This window comes from Rhipicephalus sanguineus, chromosome 7 (assembly GCF_013339695.2).
Source record: "Rhipicephalus sanguineus isolate Rsan-2018 chromosome 7, BIME_Rsan_1.4, whole genome shotgun sequence".
NCBI classification, from domain to species: domain Eukaryota; kingdom Metazoa; phylum Arthropoda; class Arachnida; order Ixodida; family Ixodidae; genus Rhipicephalus; species Rhipicephalus sanguineus.
This window is the reverse complement of record NC_051182.1, coordinates 164,147,810-164,173,375: the sequence shown is the minus strand read 5'-3', so window position 1 is coordinate 164,173,375 and position 25,566 is coordinate 164,147,810. Positions and strand designations below refer to the sequence as shown.

The window sequence follows — 25,566 nt, the reverse complement described above, 5'->3', positions numbered from 1 at the left end:
AAACTCATCAGAGGTGTCCCTCCGTTGACCCGCGCAGCTTTGTGAAAATGTATTTAATGTCGTGATACTTATTAGCTGAAATCGCTCGCACTCGACTGCGTTCCTTCATAAAATGGGGGCAGCGTGTCTGCATTGCTAATAAGCTGCTTGCTTTTGTTTTCATGCCGCACAATACTTTCGACGCGCTACTGTTGTTTTTATACACGACGCTATGTAATTAGAAAAGCATCGGTGTTAATTGTAAATTACGCTATGCATAAAATCGCTGTGGATACGTATCTTTTGCACAAGACCGATCAAAGCGCGAATTCGAGCCGAATTTTCCGCCGCTGTTTGTACGTTTTTGGTGAGCACTCGGGGCTTGAACCTCCGCAAACTGCTCGAACCTCAAAGAGCGCAATAACGAGCAGCTGTACTTGTACCATCTTGATCGGACAGTTAAATTGGAATTTGCGGACGCGCACTAAAGCCCTCCGACAGCATTCGCCTCCCAGAAGAAAAAAAAATATCTAGGGCCGTCAGCATGTGACGCAAATCTTACTCCAGCTGCGACGTAGCACATTCCCGTTTTTATTCTAGTGTTTGTTTGGAGTTGTTAGATTCTGGACGCTTATCTGTGAAGGGTCTTGACACCCTCCCCCCGAGTTCAGTGTGCGCGTGTGCATGTTCTGTGCACACTGCACCAGACTCGTCAGCAGGTGTGGTGGTTTCCGCCGCTTGTTTCCGGGACTCTCAGCAGCTGCGGTAATGCCGAGCACCGTGGAGAAGTCGTTTCAACCTTACCACATCACCGAGGAGCCAGCGACGATGTCGACCGAATTCAGGATCCGTGCTCGCAACAAATCGTACGAGGGTCTCACGAAAGGTGAGATCTCGTGCGTGTTGCCGGCGGCTGCTACATGTCGCCGGGGTTCATGCGGCACGCTACCGGCTGTGTGCCTACTGATTTAATGTAGCTGAAAGTTCGGGCCAACAAATCGAGTGCCTGCCGCATCAGCCTACGATTTCGACAGCGTTCGTTTTGGTGTTGTGAAACGAGTGTCACACGATCCACTTTCGATCTTGATCGGTCCGGATTGGGATCGAGTTTCTTGATCGTGATTGGCTTACTTACCCAAACTGCTGAAAGGAGCCAATCGCGGTCGAGAAATTCGATCCCGATCGGGCTCTTTCACGATTGAAAGTGCACATATTGTGACACCGGCATCATGAACTGGACTGGAGTTGTTCCGGATGCTTGCAGGCGAAAAGGGCTCTCTATAGTTTCTTCAGTCGCGGCGCCGTTTTATTTTCGTCTTGCGATGCTTATGACCGTCTAAAGTTTGTGAAAGTGTTTTGTGCAGTCTGTGGTGCTTACCATTTGACAGAGTATTTGAAGCATCAGGTGAAAACGGGCAGCTCTTGTCGGAAAGGCGTTTGTTTTGTGCTCCGTCCGCGGCATTGCGGACTTCTAATTCAGCCGTTAGCGAATAAACTCATGTATAGGGGACGACGATCTTACGCCGAGTGGATAAAAAATAAATTAAGGAAAATGGAAGGCGTGCCAGAAGGAAATTTCTGATATAAAAATAGAATCTGTGGGTCAGAGGGACTTGACCGATGAGGCTGTAATCGAAACTAGTTCTACGAAGTTCCACAAGGTAATATGTTGGGCGAGTTGGTTTCTAACTTCCATATTTTCAACTGATATTTTATTGAAACCAGCGAGTCCTTTATACCGCTGGTGGCGAGGAGAAACGGGCAAGAAATATGCGCAGAAGGGACATTTAGTGCCGGCAGAAAACAGACATGCGTCAAATTTCACAGTCAAGATATTTGATTTCTTTTTGGGACAATGCTACAGAGGGTGCGCTTATACACATATCTTGCCACTTCCCTATCACATGTGCTGCCTTTATTTCTCTTGTTAGAGCATCATGATGCTTGCCTATTACTTTGCAATCTCTGTACATTGGTTCACAAGGTTCGCTGTCATTTTCATCAGATCGACAATCTCTGCAGTGTTTGGCCATGTGACCACAAGTGGCTACGCGTGCGACATTGTCATGGTGCTCTTTTAGTCTTTGGTTTATGCATCGTCCGGTTTGTTCCACGTACTCTTTCCCACACGATAATGGCAGGGAATAAATTCCACCTTTCTTGCACTCAACAAACTGCTTGACATGCCTGACTGTACATCCACGGGATTCTCCATTCCTACGGTTAACCTTTTTGCACATGCCGCTCCGTGTGTCTTGTGTTCCTTACTGTGGTGTCGTCTTGCGCTGTAAAATATGGTAGTTCTACGAAGCCGAGGTAAAGCTTCAAACGAATAAATAAATAAATAAAAACTACTACACTCCTTCAGCTTCGGTAAGCAAGAAATCTTATACCAGAAAATCTCTGAATGTTTGCTGCTCGAAGTGACTTGCTTCTGTTGCCTCTGCAAAGAACACCTACATATACAGCAGTAACTCATTGTTGTGTAACGTAGGATCTCTCTTGTTAAAATCAGAGAAAAAAAAAGCTTTCTGAATTAAGCTGTAGTTGCAATTCTTTACCAAATTTAATTCCTTCAACAGTGTAAAAATAAGATTTGTGTTTTAAACTTATCAGTGATTGTAATTGTGTTTCTCTTGCTTGCTTGCCTACTTAGATGATCTCTGGTGTGTTGGAAAATTCATGAATGAAAGCACATTTAGGCAAGGCCTTCGTATGTGTCTAGTGCTCATGCACCATATGTGAAAAAGACATGAGTCTTTACACATTTGACTGAAGCATACTGTACAGGACCTGAGAATGTCACCTTCATTTTTAAAACATTTTTATGCTAATTTAGAGCTGTCCAAATATTTTATTACAGGTAACTCATACTGACATCATCTTAGCTGCCATGTTGGAGGACCAGCATTGTTGGAAAGTTGTACCTATTATGGTCAGGTTTTGCTGTAAGTTCTCGTGCAGATGTCTTGCATCGTGTGCAAGGCATCTATAAGTTACTTCAGCTAGTGCATTATAAAAAGTTAGACTGTAATAGCAGCACCTTTAGGGGGCAAAAACTGCACGTGCCAATAACACGGGACTAGTTAGAATGAGAAAGACAGAGCAGCAGTGCAAGTGGTGGCAGGTCGAGCATAGCCAGCCAACCTTGATTTCGTTGCCCTAGCATGGGGCACGAGACCAGCAAGAGGCGTAAGCTAGGCGTGCCTAGGATATCCCCAAAGAACATGCCAGGCCGAAGAACCCCAACACTTACGCACAATAAAATAATTTCTGAAACATTGTATGCCCAGTGCACAAAAATTGAATAGCATCCAAATGCTTGTGTGTAACCTGCATTCACGAAGTGAAACGTCACTGTAATTTTTTTTCATCCTTTTTCTTCAAAAGGTTCATCAAAGTGCAGTGAAATCTTTGCAAGTAAATTATTGTTTGCCTATATGACTGCTTTGCCTGTCTCCATTGTGTGACTACAAAAATATTTTCTTCTCACACCATTTTTCTCCTTTTTATGTGCCTTCAACCAGTGAGTGGGCCTTCATCTTTTACTTGCACTGTTAATTTCTTACTATGTGGCATCGTTGCTGCATGATATCTGCCCTCCCTCCTTGTAAAACAGGAATGCTTCCAAGAAGCAAATGCATATCTTGTTGTTTTGCGAGCAAACAAAATGTGAGGAGGAATAAAATTTCAAGGCTAGCTTGAAAGGCCACCAAGAGATCTCTTTGATGAGCATCACGTGAAGTGGCTGTAGTAATTCAAGGGAAGTGCAAGATTTGTTGGGAGGGGGGGGGTTCTGAGAGTGTCACTGTGCTCATGGTTAACTGTGAGCCATCTACTTCTTTTTCTTCTCAGTCACTGTATTGATCCTTGCCCTCCACCCCCGAAAGCATTCTACATCTCACCTGGTTTTGCACTGCCTCCAGGATCGGCACACCATTGACCATGTGATGATTTCGTGCGATGGCATCATCATGTCACATCATTTAAGATGTGGTGATGTCACACCATGCAGCAGGACAGACAACTGGTGGTCAGTTAGAGCGATGGACTGGATACCAAGGGAAGGGAAAAGAAGCCGAGGATGGAAATGAATTGCATGCAGTAACAAAATTAAGGAGTTCACAGAGACAAGATGAAATCGGCTCACACTAGGTAGGGTAAATAAATTGGAGATAACTGGGAGAGAACTTTGTGTTGCAGCGGGCATGATAAGCCGATGATGATGGTGATAAGGATAGCATTTGTTGTTGTGGTGGTGGTGATTGAGAATGGAGTGTTATGATGGATTTCGTGCAGTAGTTAGGGAAAAAATTAGACCAAGGATTTCAACTTTGTATAAGGGCCACACCCCATCAAAGGAAAAAAAGCTTGGCCCTGACAAATGTCTGTATGGTACTGTAGTAACTATAAATGACGTTATGATTGGTCTGTCCGTCCTTTTTTGCTTCTACAGACACCGAGGGTCAGTGGAAAGGGCCGTTCTTCTTCATTCAAGCAGCGGACACACAGTTTGGCATGATAGAGTCGTATTTGGAGAAGAAGCCCTGCCCCCGGTGGGACAAGGAGATAGCACTTACCGAGAAAGCCGTCGAGGCTGTCAATCGGATGGAGCCAAAGCCACGGTTCTTCGTTGTCTGCGGAGACCTTGTGGACGCCATGCCTGGTGAGAGCAGATAGCAAGATTCATTGGGAAATTTGGGCATGTAATGCAGCAAGCACACTAATGACAGGCTCGATTGAACAGTTTAACTGCACAAAGGGAACAGGACATGGTTTGACATTACGCGCAACACTTTGGTCCCATACGCTTAGTGCTGCAAATTTATACAGTAGAACCCCGCTGTTACGTTCCTCACTGCTGCGTTTTCCCGGCTGTTACGTCGTTTTCCGCCGGTCCCGGCATAGCTCCCATAGGATACAATGTATTGGGAACCCCGCTGTTACGTCGTAACTATCGGACCGTTCCCGTATGATACGTCGCGAAGTGCGCCCGGAGCCGACCGAGTGACAACCAAAGAGAGCGGCCATGGTGCATTTTCACGCAGCTTGGCCTCGTTTGACCGTAATATTAGCCGCATGAGAGGCGCAAGCAACAGAATCTTTCAATTGATGCAAACAAAAGCATGGCCTTCGAGATTCAAATTGCAAAGATAGCGTCTATGACGTAACTGCTCGCGAAAGCAAGGCCTTCGAGATTGGCATTTACTATTGACAAAAGCATAGCCTCTGAGATTTGCATTGCACAAACATGGCGTGTATGACGTAATTGCTTGCAAAAGCAAGGCCTTCGAGATTGGCATTCACTTCTGCCATCGCGTTGGCGTAGACTCATCATCATCGTTATTTGTCGGAGAACGGGAGGAGTTCGAGCTGGTTGGAGCTCGCATGGTCGTGCGTGCGGTTCGCGGTCGGACTCGCCGCGCCGGTCGTGATTGCGTGTGCTTAGTTCTTTCATGCCTACAGCTGTTGGTGTTAAAAAAATCACATACGTTCATTACATTTCTGTGGATAAGGCCGTCACAATGTCTGATAAAGAATTCGACTTCTTGAAAGGCACGTGCAACAATCCGTCTACAAATGTGTGAAAAAAAAAAAAAAAAAAAAAAAAAAGGTTTTTGCTTCTTATCATGACGTAGCGCTGAATAGGTTTTCTTTAGTTTTTTTCCGTGTGTTCCTGGGTCCACCGGTGGAGGGCGTTTGTTATACGTGAAGATAAAAGTACAGTTCGTTGTTCAAAATAAATCAGTTGTGAGTTTGCGCCTGTGTTGTCTGCCTCTTTTTTCCTTGTGTCCGTGTACGTTTTGCGCAAAAGAAGTCATGAACGAATACCAACTCGCCCAACTTTCAGTACTGCCGTCCTAAGCTCCGCGTTTCTATCCATCGACTAGATCGCGGCTGAGCGCGCCAATTTTCGTGCTGCTCGTAAGAATTGAAATAAAATTCTGTACCACTAAATATTTTGCCGTTTTTCCTGTTTTTCGGCTCTTACGTTTCCCGTCTCTTACGTTTATTTCCTACGGTCCCTTCAAAAACGTATCAGCGGGGTTCTACTGGTTCTATCAATGGTTAGGAATATCTCTGGTTCTATCAATGGTTAGGAATGGAAGTCTATCAATGGTTAGGAATAACTATGGAACTAAAAACTGATCTAGTTGGCACTCTCTCATCTTTTGGTTGGTGCAGCGCTTACACAGACAAGGATAAGGTTTACAAAATGCAGTGCATGTCCTACGCATTTATTTAAATTTTGTCCACATCATTGTGAGTGCTGCACCAACCAAAAGATGAATAACCTTAGATCCCATTCATGAGGTCATGCACTCAGTATGAACACATGGAATTCGCATCATGTCTAGCCATTGGTTGCCTTAAGATTCACTGTGCCACCTTCACGGCAGCTCATGTCATGGTTACGTTGGGTGCATTCTCAGAGAATTGAATGCAAAAATGTTCCTTACTTAGATGCAAGTGTCGTTAAAGAATTCTCAGTGGTTGAAATGATTCTCATAATTCGTTGAGCAGTTTGAGGATTTTTAACCACCTTTGGACGCTACATGCACAATTGTGCTTGCAAATGTAGTGTATAAAAAATAAAAACAGTTCCAATGAATGATGACATTTAAAGCATATCGGATACATCGCAAAACCCTTCCAATTTATCCATGCTGCAAGTTTTATTAGCGAAACAACTTCGAAGGTAGGCTGGAAAGGTGCGATTGCTTGCTCTGGGCATCAGCAAGTCACCATGTGATTTTTTCACATCATTAATTATTTTAAGAGTGTTTTACATAAATCAGGTTGCTAGACACAAAATGGTTGTCATATACAGTTGAACCTCAATATGAGGAAATGCAATAAAAGTTCTGTAAACTGATAAAATGCCTCAGGCTGGCTGACATTTCCATAGGTGGATGTATCTTTGTCAAACGTCATCCTCGGTGGATTAGTTGGTTGACGTCACGTGGTGTCACTGCAGGTACTTGTCATCTGCAAACAAAGAAACTTCTTTTTTTTTTGCAACTTTCTTCTTTTTCAAAAGGTGGTGAAAACTGTCCAGAACTGAAATATATGGACAATCAAATCAGATGAAAATGAAATTTTATTGACCACCATGAAGATGTCAAGGGGCACAGACAAAAAGTCTATGCAAAGGCACGCAAGATTGCATTATAATATAGGCACAACAGTTGTCATAAACCAACGGAATCTATACTCAAACTAATCAGCACTTATACGTGCACAGTCAAACTTCACTTGAACGAACTTGAAGGGACCTCAGGAAAAATTTTGTTAAAGTGAAAGTTTGCTAAACTGAAACAGCTATGTTATAGCATGGTATCATAAGGTTAGGAAACATCAGGTGTTTCCTTCAACCCATAATCTTCAACCCATTTATTTGTCATGCTGCTCATTTGCATGCGAATTTATGCCTATTGAGGATCTCGTGAAGAATGCAGTAATCTTCTGCTGCACTTGTGCGCTTAAGACTGCAGTGGTCACGAGTTAAATTGTCCAAGCTCTTATGAACCTTCTCCGGCACAACACTCTGCTGTGCAGAAAAGGACTTCAGTATCTCCAAGTGCATCAGTGCTTCTACGCAAAATATTCAGTCTTTCATTCAGAGACATGCGCTTCCCTTTGGCACTCATAATTACCATCACGCAGTTTTAGGTCTGAGGCTACAGCTGTCGCGGCCACTATCGTGGCCTCCACCATTACCTCCGGTGGCACACCGTTGGCAGAGCTGATCGTGAAGGCCATGGTAAAACTATGCTACAAAAAAAGCAGTTGTACTTATGAAGGGATCAACATGACCTTGGAGACATTGGATGGTGTCACGGAATATATTCGTAGAACTGAAACATTGTGCATGCACAGAGTTTTGTTAAACTGAAGTGAGTTAGCATAGGGCTTAATGGCGCTTCCGTGGGGGATTTAAAAAAGTTCTCACAACTGAATAGTTTGTTTAAAGGGACCCTGAAACGGTTTTTTGAAGTTTTGTCAGCGTTTAGGCAAGAGCATCCCCAAATCATTCGCACCAGAAATTAAGTGATGCACCGTGTACCACGGCCGCTATGCACAATTATGTCTATACCCTCCTCCTCACCACTGCCTTGCACCCTCAACTTACAGACATGCTGGCATCGCTGGCGATCGCAGCGCTCTCATGAGTGCACTCGACGGTTTGAGCTTCGCCCAGTCATGGCCTCCAATACTGTGCGCCGACAGGTTGTGCGCAATCTCGGAGGCCCAGTGTGCCTGGCAGCACGCCATCCGGCACCAAAGACGAAGCTCGCGAAGTGGTTGATATCTGCTCCGACAGGTGCTGCCACACTACCAGCCGACCTTATTTTATTCTCCTGTACGGCGACAACCTGCAAGGGCATGCGGACAAACAAAAAGAATTCGAGAACGATCACCGATAAGTGTAAACTCGGGCAGTGTGGTTGTGTCTTCCGGGGTGAAGTTACAGCCGCAGACACGTGGATCGTGGCATTGAACGGATAGCGAGAGCGCGACGCTCATTGCAGCGACGAGCTGAAGGGATCCCGCTCGCCAGATGCCTCACGAGCATTGCACGATGTCGCAGCTTTACAAGTCACCAATTGTTAGATATGTGGTACACAACATGGCTAGGGCAATTCATTGTGTCCAAGAAAAGAAACCCCGAGATAAACACTATCGCTCAGCTCACGTGAACGCGGAGCACATTGTAACACAGGCAGACGACGCTCGCTGCCCACAGGAGGTTCAGTGACGAGGACTGGACATATCCAATCAGTCAGCCGCCTGCGTGACGTTGCGCTTCCAAGATGACGCGCACTGGAAGTGGGCGGTTTGAGAGCGCGTTTGGCTGAGCCGCTGTGATCGGTGGCGATTCGCAGCTTTAAAGCCTTGCAATAAATTACACAGTTTACACACAGTGCTTAAATCAGTCTGTAAATGATCCTTAGGACTTGCTCTACCGGCCCAATGTGTTCATACAAAATCGTCAAAACCGTTTCAGGGTCCCTTTAACTGACATTCGTTCAAGTGATATTTTACTGTATATGTATACAGATATATACATCATAAAATGACAGAGAGCTGAGCTAGTTGGTAAGTACATATTCATTCTAAAAGACTGTTTGTGCAAACACGGACACAAGAAGGAAGACGCAAGGAAGTCAAGAAGAAAGTCAAGGTCTCTTGACTTCCTTCTTGTGTTCATGTATGCACACCCTGTCTTTTAGAATGTATACATCAGAGATGCACACTCTGTACATGGAAGACGTTTACATTTGAAAACAAGGGGGAGGGGCATGCAAATAACCAGTCATAATCATGATTTTTTTAACACTTAGTACACCGAAAGATAACTACACTGCAAATCAATGTGTGAGAAAAATGCAGGGGCACCTGTGGATATTCCTCTGCTGGCATTGTTCCAGGGGACGAACTGAAGCCAGAACAGGAGGCGGACTTCAAGCGTGTCTTCTCCAAAATGAGCAGTGAGGTGCCACTGGTGTGCGTCTGCGGCAACCACGACATTGGCAACCAGCCCACACCTGCCAGTGTTTGCGCCTACAGGAACAGCTTTGGCGACGACTACTTTACCTTCTGGTGTGGGGGCGTTATGTGCATTGTCATCAACTCGCAGTTCTACGAGGATGCATCACTGGTGAGTACTTTCCATAAAATTTATTCACCTCTAAATAGGATTAGCAGATTGCAAATGAGTTCTGCAGAATCCCGTAAGGTGGCGCAAGGTTAATTAAAAAGATTATTGACAACCACCCGTTTGTGGCTCTGAAAGGAAAGCTATTAGTTGAAGAAAAAATCGTCCTGCTTTGGGGATTTCACCTGTGACCAACTCCTTTCCGGGGCAGTTGCTTTACCAGTCCAGCTAAGCAGGATGCTGAAATTGGTAGTGCGAGGGCGAATCAGTCGACAACTTGAAGCACATGGACACACAATATTGCAAATGAGGATTTCCTTGTGGCTTCGTGCCACAAACGGGCGGTTTTCAATTATCCCTTTTGTAGCATTAGTAGATGTTTCCATTCACAATATAGGTCAATGGCATATCTCGTTGCATTTCTGCATATCACACACATGTGCCCATCAATAACGTGCAAGGAAATGAACAACGCTCACATTACTCAGCATTTCGAACTGTACCTTTGTCCTTGAGAGGATGTTCGCCTATGTGGCAGTCGTACGTCTGCAGATTGGGCTTGTTGGTCTACCATTAACGTCATTGCAATATAATAGTGCACAAAGCATTGCATTCTGTGGACCCAGAAATGTTGACAATGCATGTGATAATGCATGCCATCAAGCGTGCAGGCATGATTATGAAGGACACCGTAGTGGAGGGCTTTGGAAATTTCAGCCACCCGGGGTTCTTTAACATGCACCTAGATCTAAATACACTGGCCTCTGGCATTTCACCTCCATCGACGTGGGCCTGCCGCAGACAGGATCAAACCTGCACCTTTCGGGTCCACAGCTGAGCACCGTAACCACTGTACAACTGCAGCAGCCACACATGATGTCCAATTTAAAATTTCTCAATCTTGAACCTCCTGCTTAGATTGATAAGCTGATACAGTGCAGACCACTTATAACGTAGCCGCTTTTAGCGCGGGACTGGTTATAACGTGGGTTTTTTTTTACCACCAATATGTCGCCCATAGAACTCATTGTATAGGCCAACCGTTTATTGTGTAGGTGCGCGAAGGAGAACACCGGTTATAGCGTGGACTTTTTAGGCGGACAATCATAAAATCGGCGAACGGAGCACGGCTTTCCAGCGCGCTGGCACGTTGGGAGTGGAAGCGGGAGTGCACACATGGAGCGGGGAGCTATTTTGTAAGCGTTCTGTCAAAGAACGGAGGTGGTCCGTTCTGTCAAGCCGCACGCGATTGGTGGAGGCTCGTTTGATGGTCAAGACGTGAAAATAGCCACAGAATGGCCATAGAACAAACGGAGGCCCTGCTCTGTCGATAGAACGGATACAAAACGGTCTCCGGACGACTTAGATTGGATCGAAACTTAAGTGCTGGGGCCGGAGAATCAAATTTCGATCCAATCCAAGTCGTTCGGAGACCGTTTTGTATCCGTTCTATCGACAGAGCAGGGCCTCCATTCGTTCTATGGCCGTTCTGTGGCTATTCTCACATCTTGACCGTCAAACGAGCCTCCACTGTTTGTACTGAAGGAAAGAAGATTACTTTTAAGGGCTCGTTTTCTTTGTTAGGCGCAATATTAATGAGAACTAACAGACAATAATGCCAAGGAAAGTATAGGGGGTGTTATTTGTAATAATTGGGATATAAATGTGAAGAAAGTAAAGTGGACGAAAAGATAACCTGCCACCGGCAGGGACTGAACCTGCGACCTTCGAATAACGCGTCCGATGCTCTACCATTGAGCTACGGTGGTGGTCATCCCCCCGTCCACTTTATAGGGTATATATATGCATTTAAACCGAGGAGTGTTAGTCGGCGCTGACTAACACTCCTCAGTTTAAATGCACATATATACCCATAAAGTGGACGGGGGGATGACCGCCGCCGTAGCTCAGTGGTAGAGCATCGGATGCGTTATTCGAAGGTCGCAGGTTTGGTCCCTGCCGGTGGCAGGTTATCTTTTCGTCCACTTTACTTTCTTCACATTTATATCCCAATTATTACAAATAACACCCCCTATACTTTCCTTGGCATTATTGTCTGTTAGTTCTCATTAATATTGCACCGTTTGTACTGTGGCTTTTCTCACGTCTTGACTGTCAAACGAGCTGATGATGCCGGACTTGAGAACTTTGTTTCCGTGCTGTGTTGTGATTGTGTTGAATGTGTCTGTGAATGAAAAGTGTAATAAATTTCCTTTGAAAGGTGGGTTGCCCTTTTGGCATAGGCAAAGGCTGAAAAAAGGATGCTTTGGCTATAATGTGGTACCACTTATAGCGTGGGTTTTCACAACTCCCGTGACTTACGTTATAAGCGGTCTACACTGTATTCTGTATGGCACAAAATCACCTTGACAGGCTAGGCCCCTAAACCACCTGCGATACTTTATTTAACATTTCAAGTGAATGCGTGCATTGAGTTTAAAATGCCGCAACAATCAACAGTGTCAAACACGGCAGCGCTATGCATCGTGGGTGTGCCACATACTAATAAAAAATGCAATCCTGTGCCCCTTTCAGTATCCCCAGCGTTGGTTGCGTGGTCACCAGTAGAATGTGGCCATGTCAGCAGCAGAAAGAACCTGTTTGTCTGCCGGCAGGTACGCGTGCTCCCTGCTTATCCTTCTTGCACGGCGAGGACAAACACTCAGCCAGGAGGACAGATGAGCCAACGAACAGAGCATAGCGAAGGAAAGAGCGAAACGAGTGAGGGCCTCGTTTCAATCACCAAACCCGCGCGTAACTCTGCTGTTATGGCACCATTTCGAAAAATTGTCGCGGGCACGTGTTCGTTGTAGACTCGTGCACAACTGCAACACCACAACTAAATTTCGACCTGTGTGTGGTTTAGGGACCCTTTAACCAATAAAGAACCCGCCACGGTGGTCTATTGGATATGGTGCTCAACTTCTGGCGTGAAGGTCGTGGGATCAAATCCCGGCCGCGGTGGCCGCATTTTTGATGGAGGCTAAAGTGCAAGAGGCCCATGTACTTAAATTTAGGTGTATCTTAAAGAGCCCCATATGGTCATATTTGCACTGTGCAAATATGTCGATTGAAAATCACCAACTAGCCCAAGCTACCATTCTATCAAGACCCATATGTTCAAAATTTCCGGAGCCCTCCACTATGGCGTCCCTCATAATCATATTGTGGTTTTGGGACATAAAACCCCAACAATTATATTGAGCAATAAAGATAATATTATGGTGCAAGCAGAAAATCGACTTCTGGTAAGTTCAACTCTAGAACTCAACATACCTTGTCATCATGTTCGATGTATGCCAATGGATTCATATTAAGAAGACTGGGCGTGCAAACACGGACACAAGAGAGCAATCAAGACACCACAAGCGCATCTAACAACTGGTGTTTTGACTTCTCTCTTGTGTCCCTGTTTGCATGCCCAGTCTTTTTAAAGTGAATGGCCTAGCAACTAGCTCTGCTCTCTGTTATTCTAATGCCAGTGGATGTTGTAAATATGCGGTGCAGGTGCAGGAGCTGGCGCAGGAGCAGGACGTGTGGCTGGACGAGCAGCTGGTGGAAGCGCAGCGGACGGGTGCCAAGCATGTGGTGGTCTTCCAGCACATCCCCTGGTTCCTGCGCAACCCTCAGGAGGACAAGGTGTACTTCAACTTTGACCCTGAACTGAGGCTAAGGATGCTCGACAAGTTCCACAAGGCTGGTAGGAAGCCATCACTCATTCAAGGGCTCTTGTTGTTGTGGTATTGCGTGTGTGGGAGAAGGAGGGAGGTCACCACACAGAGGAAGTGTTAGTATTTACAGCAGAAGGGCTTGTTGTTGGGCCAGTTGATGTTTGCTGATCATCGTAGACAGAATTCAAGACTCGGAGAGGCAAATAGCGTCTCTGTGTCTTTGTGTCACTGTATTTATGTCTTCACGCTACATATGATGTTGCACCCAGTGACAACTTTCTAGTATGACAGCACAGCCAAAGCTACGTGCTCAGAGCTTCAGCACGTGTGACTACATCGAGTAGCCCATTTAACTCTTTCGTTACCACGCCTATTCAAATCGATCACCGGTGATCGATGCCTTGAGCCATCGATTTTGGCATGTTGAATTTGTTTCTCATGCACCTAGCACCTCCTACTAGTTAGTCCAGCCACTGAACTTTCAGAGTGAGTTTGAATTTGCCCATCTTGGCAACATCGTGATTTTTGACAGACCTTTGCGCGAACCAATGTGCGTGCGTTGTTGGGAAAATGTGCTTGGCTGACAAACTTCAGAGAAATGCTTCAGTGACATGAAAGTTCTGTAATCAAAAGAACTTTTGCAAGTCAAATATCAAATTATGGTGTCAGCATCGCAATCTCACAGCGTTGAGCGATAATAACTGCCCGAAATTTATGCCAGCTATTCACTAGAGAGCTGTTCTTTGGAGTCGAGGAAGATTTGTTCTATCAAAAATTGTTTCTTAAGGTCCGCCACATGTATAATGTGTGGACGTGGCCTTTTCAGCCAGTTTTCAGCAGCTTCGGTTTCGCTTCTATTGTTATATCAGACACAGGGCTGCATCCCATGTCGCTAGTCGCTCCAATGGCGGCAGCGTCACGCGCGCTGTGGGGTCTGAGCGACAAAACCGCCGCCGCTTTCGGAACACACGAACACAGTTCACGCGGTCGTGCAACAAAACGTGGAGGTTTATTAAACATTTCTTTACATATGGCGAGCTCGCCGGCCGAATTATTAACACGTAACACGCTAAACTTATACGCTGACAATGAATACTGGGGAAAACAACACGCACACTCAAGACAATATAAGACATACAATACACCATAACATAAGACAACATAAAACATAATACAATACAAATGCAGCACCGCAGATGCACGACTCACCGCGAGGGCCCGAGGGAAGCGAGCCGCGGTACCGTCCCCTGGACCCACCGCGAGGAGACGTCCATCCGCGCGCGCTCCCACACCCTAAAAAAGAGACTACCTGCCGTTTCTATGCGCCGGCCTAAATTCTCCATGGCGGCGATGCTGGTGCCACCGCACTAAACTCGGGTTACGGCCAGCGCATCCCTGACCTTGCACGAACGTCTCCACTTACTCCAAAGCACGTGCGTTCCAAACACAGTGGCCGCGCCCAAGTTACGGCAGTCGCCTTTACAGGGGTGATATAGCACCCCCACAGCGCATGGGTGCGCGCCTGCACCACGAGAAACGCGCACCACTCAAAACTATCTTGTAACAGCACCTCAGCTTCAAGCTCTGATGGCGACGATGTTTTGTGTCAGCCTGGGACATCCGCAGCTGTTCAGGGGTTGGTTTCGTTTACAGCCTCAAGTGGTCTCCTCCGCTGCGCGTGCGTAGCCGCTGACCTTTGTGCACAATCTTAGGGCTACTCTGGTTACATGCGAGGTCCACACGTCGCTGGAGCGTGATGTGCTGGCGCCGGCCGCCAGCACAAGGCCACCAGATCAGATCTCGGCCCCGCATTATAGAGCTGCGCGAGATGTTTTAAGACTGCGCATTATTTAGTTCTTTTTCTTTCAATACTATCTGCAGAAATACGAATAACTATGCTTCGGATGCATATTTTGAAACGCCAACATATACAGAGGGAGGTGGCTCATGGAAAGAGGTGACGCCAGACGAACTGGTGAAGTTCATTGCACATCTGATTTATATAGATGCTGTTCACATCGTGGGCATCCATCTATTTGGAACACCAGGAGACTATTCCCATGAAAAAACTGAAATTTTATGCAAAAAGTGCACGGGTGCACCTTCTCTCACGAAAACCAGGAAATGCTTCACCGCATTGCACGAGCAGTGAAGCAGTACCTCGGGTCAGATTTTTTTGTATATTTTAATAGAAAAATTGTCTAGAACATTTTTTTTTTTATACTAGTCCTGGGTCATTTATCTTTAAAATTAGAGCTGTGCAAATAGCAAAATTTTGGGTGCGAAGCGAATTCGAATATTGAAGTGTGGGTGCGAATCGAATAGAATATTTCTCGAATATTTCTCGAATATTTCTCGAATATTTTTCAAATACTTCGAAGTGAAATTGCAGAAAAAAAAGTTAGAGAGGATTCCTAAGCATATTCTTATGAGATAGCAACATGAAAGTGTTTCTTTTCGCTAGGTTGATGAAGCACTGGCGGGGTGGTGTTTTATAGTTGTCTTATCAAGAATGAGGCAATGTAGAGGCCGAATTCTATTTATGTACATGATTTGGCGCAACCAAACTGTTACCGACAACACTTTACATGTGATAGGCAAAGATGTCATTTCCTCAGCCTCTCCTCCTCTTTCAACTTCTGTGGAAGCCCAACTGATGTGGCAGACAAGGGTGTGCTCCCTTCAAGTCCGGAGTTCCAGATCTGCCTCGTAGACGTTGATATATAAGAACATCTGAAATTTTGGATGGTAAAATCTTCGGCGTCCGATTTTTCGGACTTCCTGCCCAAATTTCAGGCCCAAAACAGCATTAATTGAGCCCCCAACTCTGCCAGATCTTTCATCTCCATGTTGGAACCAGCGTTTTCTTGAGGCAATACATTTGCGGCCGTAGCGGAGTTTGAAAGGCAGCTTTGCCCCAATACGGGGGTGTGATGAGGTGAAGCATATTGAAAATGTAGGGACCAGTTCCAATCGGACGTCGTTGACCGCGTCTTGGCGAAGTTCGACCGTAACGGAGCTTGAAAGGCAGCTTTGCCGCAATACGAGAGTGTATTGAGGTGAAGCATATTGAAAATTTGAAGGGGTCACTTTTAATCGGATGTTGACTGTCTCTTGGCAAAGTTCGGCCGTAACGGAGCTTGAAAGGCAGCTTTGCCGCAATACTGGGGTGTGATGAGGTGAAGCACATTGAAAATCTAGGGACCGCTTTCAATCGGACGTTGACTGTCTCTTAGCAATGTTCGACCGTAACGGAGCTTGAAAGGCAGCTTTGCCGCAATACGAGAGTGTAATGAGGTGAAGCATATTGAAAATTTGAAGGGGTCACTTTTAATCGGACGTTGACTGTATTTGTTTTTGGGAAGTTCGAATAGTTCGAATAGTAAAATTCCAGTGCGAATCGAATCGAATAGCAAACACTATTCGAAAAATATTCGAAATTTCGAATATTTGCACACCCCTGTTTAAAATGTATGTGCTGAATTTTCTTTGTTCTAAGTGTTTTTGCATATAAAGTGTTTTTTATTGCTCTGTTTATCAGCTAGTAACAAAATGTTGCACACTTTCTAATTTTTATACGTTCCACAATATTTTTGTTGCTTTACAACTTATATTTTTTTGGAAAGACCGTTTCATTATGCATAATTTGGTATGCTGCAATGTATGCTGGAGTACATTTCAAAGCGGCAAAACAACCTTTTTCCAAGACATATGAGAAATAACCATTTTCTCGCGGTAACGAAAGAGTTAAGGCAGTTTTGGTCTTGCTTTCACAAGTGCCTTTGTTTATTTATTTTTTTATGATTTTGGCTGTCAGCTGCTTCATAAACACATTCATTCTCATTAATTCCAACATGCTCATTGCATGTTCGTAATTTTGATGCAGCTACAAGGTCATTCACATAAACAAACCTCTTTTTTTATTGCCTGGCTCATTACATTTAGCGGGGAGTAGTGTTTGTGAGAGCACCCTTTGCCCACCTTTGATCATTCGTGCATTTCTGTTGTTTGAAGTTCTTGTGTCACTTCCAACTCAAAATCCTACAAAGCAGTGTACATGCAAATGTTTAAACTGACTCTTCAGGGAGCATTTGAGGTTTTCATGGAATAGCGTTATAGGTGAACTGCATTCGCCCGACCACTCTTGCTCTTGAATGGGAAACTTGTTTTCTTGCCCACTGCATAAAGGTGTGCGGGCCATCTTCTGCGGCCACTACCATCGCAATGCTGGCGGCTTCTACAAGGACATGGAGTTGGTTGTGACCTCTGCAGTTGGAGCGCAGCTTGGCTGTGACACTCACGGACTTCGTGTCGTGAAAGTCGGCGAAGACAAGATCGAGCACCAATACTACGCGTTGGACGAGATCCCAAAGACAGTTTGCCTCCACTGACCCCGAGCCTTGGCAGTAGGTTGGAGACTTCCAGCGGTAGGATTTTTGGAAAGTCAGAAGTGGATTCGTGAGAACTTTTGTGTGCATGGCAACTGTAGGTCTGCTCGAACAAATGTGGTGGGCTGTCGAGAAGTAGGTCTTTCCAATTTGTGCGTACGTGACCATCTAGGTTCGATGAGGAGTTGTGTGTGAAGAAGTAGTTTTATTATGTTTTGCGCCGCCTGTTTACTCGTCAGTCTACAGGCTTAGTGGACATTTTTTTTACATCTTAGTGGTGCCACTGAAAGAAGACTCCTAGAATAGGGGTAATGTTTCACATGACAGGATTAGTCGGGTGAACCAGTCAAATTTTGACGTTAATTTAATGTTGTATGGTGGATGGCCACTTAGCGGTCTTTGTGCGACAAAACGGAAGTATGGCGCTAAATCAAAGATATAGTGCTTATAAACCAGAGCAAAAATCCTAGAAACATGCCTTAAAGGGGTCCTCAAACGCTTTTCCAAGTAGTCGTCAAATGACCTCAGTATCGGTGTTTATTGCCTCACGAATCGACAGCTGCGAAATGTTTTTTAGTCTGGCAAGTACGAGCGGTTACAGGGATTTGTTGCGCACGTTTAACACTTTTTCTTTTATCTCCTGCTGACAAGTGCACTGGAAGCTACACATGGGGGGTGACAAAGAGGCAAGGAGCTATGTCAGCGCACGCCATGAACTTGCATCATGAAGCGCATTCACTCACTCCCAGTACGGTTCTGGTGCGTGCTAGTATTTCCACTGTGTAACTTTAGCACGCTATCGAACGCAGCGCCGTAGCAAGAAGCACGTCTGATCCAAACGCCGCTCATTTGTGTTGGCTATTGGCCAATAGCAGCACCCTGCTAAATGACAGAATAGAGCCAACGCCGACAGCTTAGAAGAGAGCGAGAATGGGCCTCTGCATGAGGAGAGGGCGCTTCAGAGAGTGGCAACTGTGCGCTCTCTTTGTAAACTCTACATGTTGCGCACGACTACAAAATTTGGCCAAGGTGTTGATAGAATGTGTTTTTTCGCTAAGGCCGAGGGATGGTTCAGGATCCCTTTGTTGTCAAGATCAACTAGGAGTGCAGTTTTAGCCAAACACTGTGAAGAGTCCAGACTGGTTTGATGTGGCTCACAAACCAATTGGCAGTGGTAATGTTCTCTTTCCGGTGACTGTAGAGAAAATAGTGAAGTTTGTTATATACAAGGTTGAGCCCTGTCTGGAATGTTGAAGAACTTCTTCAAGGAGTAATCAATGTGTGGCATACGCCACAATTGTTCAAACACCGAAGAAGCTCTGCCTATAAATTGAAATCTACTTACAGTTCCAGTGCTCAAGGGATTTCTACTGCAGTCGCTGCAATTTGGCATAGCAAACTACTTTTATTAGCTTGTTGTCCGCAGGCATTGGTTTGAAGTTGATGTGCCTCCGGATTTGCTCAACTTGGGGTATAGCGTCAACGGGCACGTAGAATGACAGAACGGAAGAGACAAACTTGTAGCTGGGACGTTTGGTGATTCATCTCGGTAAGTTTCCTTCAGAGAGCAAAATACCACACTCAAGCATATGCACACACACACACACTCACACGCACACGCACACACACACACACACACACACTGAAAACAAACGCCTCTTCTGACTTTTTCACCCGAGCGCTCATGTGAAAATGTGAGTGGGGCATATTCTCTCGGGATGTTTACTTGTGTCTGTGTGTGAGTGCATGCATATATTTGAGTGCCATAGGCAGATTGAAAACTCAACACCTGCGAGATGAAAACAGTTTTATGCCAGGAAGAGAAAGCATGGAGACAGTGCTAACAGCTCATGTTTTATTGTACGTGAAATATTCAGTAGTACTAACTAGCCCCAGTTTGCATTTTTTGCTCAATTTGTGCTCATTTTTCTTGCTTCTTCAACGTGTTATTTTGGATATGATGAAGGCAGCTTTAATTTTGTTTCTGGCTCATGTAAATAGCCTCTCTGAAAGCAGTCTCGTCACACAATTGTTTCATCCTTTTGCTTGTCCGACTACACTCGACCCTCGCTACAACAAAGTCACGTGTGACACGAATAGCTTCCTTATATTAGAAAATTCATTATGGATGTTTGGTTGTACCAATGTGTCAGTGGCAAGACCGTTATTCATTTACTTTGCTATAGCTGATACTAATGTGTTGTATCAAGCTTTGACTGTACATTTGTGAACCCCTGTTATTTTCGTATTCACTTCCTTGAGCAGTGAAATAGTAACTTACTTGGCTAAGGGAATTTGATTCCGCTGCCTTTGTCTAGGGTATTACTGTTTTGCCGGAGGTCCTGCTGTGAAAAAGTGTGTAGGGCAATGCGTGTGTCTGCTTTTTCACGTTTCGCTCCGAGCTCTTTCTTCAAGCGAAGCTTGTATTGCTCACCTGTTAAGCTGGTGGTGGTGTTCCAAAAACCCTCCTCACTCGCAGATGGGGCACGCCAATGAAATAATGAATAACACTAAATAAATTTTCCTTCCGGGGCTGGGGTTTGAACCTGGGTGCCCCGCGGTCTGAAAGCGAGTGCCTTGACTGCTAGTCCTCACACCCATGTTTGCCCAGTGTGAACTGAATTGAAGCATGCCGAAGCAGTACACTGAAGCAGTACACTTGCTATGAGACTTGCTATGGGTGCTTCATTGAAATATTTCGTGTTGGAGGACTAAAAGCGATCTGCTGGACGACGCGTAGGGTCGGTATCGGAAATTGCACATTTCAGGAAAATTCCAACTACGAGAAAATTGATTTCCTGACCCGCGTTTCCATGATCACATGATGCTCCTTTCGTTGGGCCATTTTGGAGGCTAATGAACGCTGGAAAGAACATGAAAGACTCTATGCCAATTCAGCCTGAAAACGGCATTCCGGGGATGGCCGCTACCCGTAATAAAACTGATTGCTTACGTTAGGAGGGAGCATTGCGCAATGCTTAAGAAAGAAAAGCAGCAGGTCAGGCACGCCAAGCTTCGCTGGCCCCCATTTTCCCGATAGGGGAAGGGGGCAACTTTAAATATAAATTATAAATAACTTTAAACATATTTTAATTTTTAAATAATTTAAAGATACGTTTTCGAGAATTTTAAAGATAAAATACCTTTCAAAATGTCTCTTGTGAACTTCGAGCTGTTCCATGGTTCGGTGAAGTTGATGCTGCATTAATGTATTGAATATTATGGCTGCACCATAGCTAAATGGTTTGAATATAAACATTTCGTTCCATTTATAATTGTACAGAATTGATAGTAAATATTATTTATGTGACTTGTTAACATTAAGTGGTACTAATGCAGTTTCATTTTTATTTTTAATTAATTGTAATGAAATTTCATATTAAAGCTTTTCCCTGATAGGCAGTAATTCGGTTTGGTGGATGTCACTGATTTGATGAAATAATTAATATTTCACCTCCAATATTTAATGCCAGGCTGAAAAGAGAAGGCAAAAAAATAATAATTGTGAAGCATAGTTAAATATTCCATAGAGTAAGAATGTTGAATGGATGGTGAAAGCAATTTTTTTTATTTGGCCACAAAAATCAAAATAAGTCTGAAGAATGTGTCGTGGTGTGCCTGCATTGCTTTCTTTTTGCTTTTTTTGCCTGTTTTTCTGATTATTCCCCTATTTTAATGCCAAGTTCGTACTGTGGGTGCAGAACTAAATAAAGATAATAATAATATTTATCTCTGTTGTTCCCTTAAACAAAACGTAATGGTATTTAATTAGAAACTAATTGGCATACACTAAGAGTAATTAATATAAATGACGTCACTGGAAATGGTTTAACAGAAATGAAACATTTTATTGATGTTGATAAATCAAACAAGTGGTTTCCATATCAGTGTTCAGTCAGGGAAGCTAACACAATATTTTATTCTTTCCATTTTTTTTGTGTGTGTGTGTGTGTTATATAAATGTGTGAATCCTGTAAACCTTAGAAAAATACTGGCGATTTTTGTCACTGCACTATGCATAAGTTATTGTATAGGACTAGTTTCTGTGAGCCAGTTTCGGTTACCCGAAGTTGCATACTGGCTTGCCATGCTCCTCAACTGCTTCCACATGAAACACTCGTCGAACGTTTGTTTTTGTGAGCCGTCTAGCCTTACTGCTATGTGACATCTAGATAATTATGTCTGAATAATGTTGATAATGACTCCAGTTTTGGTGTTTTGATGCTAATGTTTGTCAGAGGTCAGCAAACTCACTCAGAGTCTAATCACTCGAACTGGCTGGCGAGTCTGAGTTCAGCTGAGCAAAACTTTGGTGACTCGTAGTCCAAGTGAGTGATAAGCGAAATAAGTATTTGTTGAGTGAGTATGCGTGAGTTCTGTTTATTTTGCTGGCCTGTGGGGCTAGTATGCAATGCTTTTTAACCCTCGTACTTGCTATGTATGTGTGCAAAGCATGTGGTGAGATCTTTAGAACTTTGATAACTCTAACAAGGTGCCTGCGTGCCACTTTCAGTCTGTGGAGAGCAGGTTGTGTTTGGCATGTGTGTGTGAGATGGCATCAGCCACAATGTTTTCATTTTTGTGTTGTGCTTGTTGATTACATTTAATGAAGCGACAATTGAACTGCGACTCTTGTAGCTGAGTGTGCAGCAAATGGCATTCTTTTTTTTTTTAAACCTAGAAGAAAGTGCGGTGCTAGTGTCTATGCAGATTTCTAGAGTCATTCTTCAGCCCTTAAAAGGACTCTGAAACTGTTTTTTGAAATTTTGTCAGCATTTAGGCTAGAGTACCATCAAATCATTTGCACCCCAAATTAAGTGACGCAGCGTGTACCAAGAACGCTACGGACAGTTATATCTATACCCTCCTTCTCACCACTGCCTTGCTTCCTGAACTCATGAGACACGCTGGCATCACTGGTGATCGCAGCGCTCTCATGAGCACACTCGACAGTTTGAGCTTTGCCCAGTCATGGCCTCCGATACTGTGTGCCAACAGGTTGTGCGCAGTCTCGGAGGCCGAGTGTGCCTGGCAGCACGCCATCCGGCACCAAAGACGAAGCTCGCGGAGTGGTTGATATCTGCTCCGACAGGTGCCGCCACACTACCAGCCGATCTTATTTTATTCTCCTGTACGACGACAACTTGCAAAGGCATGCGCACAAACAAAAAGAATTCGAGAACGATCACCGACAAGCGTAAACTCGGGCAGTGTGGTTGTGTCTTCAGAGGTGAAGTTACAGCCGCAGACAGGAGGATTGTGGCGTTGACCGGATAGCAAGAGCGCGACGCTCATTGCAGTGATGAGCTGAAGCAATTCCACTCGCCAGATGCCTCACAAACATTGCACGATGTCGTAGCTACAAGTCACCAATTGCTAGATAAGTGGTACACAACACGGCTAGGGCAATTCATTTTGTCCAAGAAAAGAAACCTCGAGATGAGCACTGTCGCTCAGCTCACGTCAACACGGAGCCCGTTGTAGCACAGGCAGATGACGCTCACAGCCCACAGGAGGTTCAGGGACGTGGAATGGGCACATCCAATCAGATCGGTCACTGGGTTCTATGTATATTGGAACAATTCTATGTGTGAAAGGCATGAGAAGTTGAAAACTCGTTCGGCTGAGCCGCTGCGATCTATAGCGATACACTTGTTTAAAGACTTGTAATAAATTACACAGTTGACGCAGAGAGCTTAAATCGGTGTTCAAATGATTCTTCGGACTTACTTCACCGGCTCAATGCGTTTATACAAAATCGTCAGAACCATTTCAGGGTCCCTTTAAGGGCATGCTGGGAGATGTAAAATTGTCCATGTTCAGTTGCTCAGGTGTTCAGTTGCTCAGATGCTCGGTTGTTCAGATGAAGCAATACGTTAGCTAAGTACATTGTGTGTCATATGTACTGTAGCAAAGAGGAATGCCCAGTGCTGTGGCCACATGCCAGCCCGAGTGAGGCACGAGCTAGAGCTGCCAGGCCTGTGCTTGCTGCTGCTGTTGAGACGATACAACCACTGTTAGCCCATTGCATTGCATTGTTAGCCCATTTCTGAGCAAAACAAATGTATCCGTTGCAAGTCAATGCCATGTTGCGAGGTTCTCCCCGGACCTGCCATGGGGGCTCAGTGGCTGAGCTGCTTGACTTGTCACAGGCACGATTCCTGGCTACAGCAGTCATATTCCAGGGGATGCAGAGTACACAGACATACTTGCATACAACGCTTTTGGTGGGATTCTAGGTTACAAAAATCACTCTGTGGAGCCCCAGAGGCCACTGTGGGACCGCACATTCTCAATTTTCGACATTGACCGCCTGCCCAATAAATAGCCATCACCACACAGTTGTGAAGATTATGAAATTGCGGAGAAGTACGTGCAGTGCATACCGTATGTATATTTAGGTGTGTGTGAATAGTGAATTTCAGAGCCAAGTCAAATACTATTTGAATAATTGCTAAGAGTGAGGCAATCATTTTCAAAATATCCGTGGAATTCCACATTTCATTTGAAAGAAATATTCAGAAACTTTAACAAAGGCTCATTACGATTACATTTAACCAACAAAAAATACCACAGTTATGTAAACTGAGACAAGGTCGTATGCAGTAATGACTTGGGCCTTTGAGATACTTTGTAACTGTAAGTTGAAATACAGCAGTGACCACAGTAGCCAAATTGTAGTACTTTGTCACCGGCTTTTAAAGAAAACTTATACATAAAAATTCACCAGCTTTTAAAGGAAACTAATACATGAAAATTGCGCAATGCTCAACCAAACACTACAGATACAGCTAAATATGGAAAGAAACACGTAGACCAGTTATCACTGCATGAGCCTTAGCACCAAAAGCAGGTGAACATCAGTGTTGGATACTGTGTGTGCAAGGAGAATCTACATAAACATGACACACCATAAATGACCCCTCACTGTTACAACGGTTCATTCTTTTGGGGTTTTCCCGTTGGTGCTGGTTATCAGAGAAATATTTGGTATTTTGGATATGCACTATTCGATTGGAGTAGCAAATTGAATAACGCTAACACGATTAATAATAATTAATCTGTAACGAGCAGATTAACAACAGAATCCATCACATGGCATGTGATGCTGAAGCATGTACACTTCCTTTCATTCCCACTCTGTCTTCACCTGCTGAGCTCGCAAGGAGTGTTCTCTAGTTTGTTTGCCCCGAGGGTATTTTGGGGATGTGAGCAATGCATGGGTGGTGTGTGAGCAATTTCATCATGTTGAGAAGCGTACGCGGACGTTTTCTTGCAGCCGGTACTCTATATTTATTCTCTTACTTGCATCTTTCTTTTTTATTTATTCTTACGTTGTTTGAGGAGTCATTACGATGGTGCATTGGAGATGAGTGTGATTGCGAAGACTAATTCCAATGTGTCATTTTCAGCCAATCAGAGAGCTGCCTTCTCAGTCAATCAGAGCTGATGAGGCGGTAAGTTTGACACGTTTGGGACTTCATGGCGCCTTGAATGGCACCACAGTTGGCTAGGTTGCACCAAAATGGTCTAACATGGTCACTATCGCTGTGTTCTAAGCTGCTCTAGTAGAAACAGCACTTTGCAGATGATGCAATGTTCTTAGTTGGATTCTTTATGAGTTTATTGAATAAATAAATAGCAGGACCCTTTCACTGTTGCTTCTTGGGCACATGAACAGTGCCACAGGTGCAAATGTGCACTGTCGGAATTGTCATGTTCTTTGAGCTTCAGCTACAGTGTTTTCTAATAAAGTTTGTTGCTAACGGAGCAGTTTATGTGTGGAAAGTTGCAGTGTTTTGGAATGATCGACTCTTCAGTGTTTTTTGTTTTTCGTGCCTTTGAATAATAAAATGACAGCTTTTAA

The 25,566-nt window shown here is 44.5% G+C and overlaps 1 protein-coding gene across 1 annotated transcript; it reads left to right on the top strand.

The window, feature by feature from the left end:
* Positions 1 to 326: 326 nt before the first annotated feature.
* Positions 327 to 25,566, top strand: LOC119400450 (serine/threonine-protein phosphatase CPPED1). Its single transcript, XM_037667491.2, has 5 exons — positions 327 to 865; positions 4,436 to 4,645; positions 9,414 to 9,643; positions 13,148 to 13,340; positions 17,500 to 25,566. Exons 1-5 carry the CDS (start codon positions 664 to 666, stop codon positions 17,700 to 17,702), a joined length of 1,038 nt encoding a protein of 345 aa, XP_037523419.1. The 5' UTR covers positions 327 to 663; the 3' UTR covers positions 17,703 to 25,566.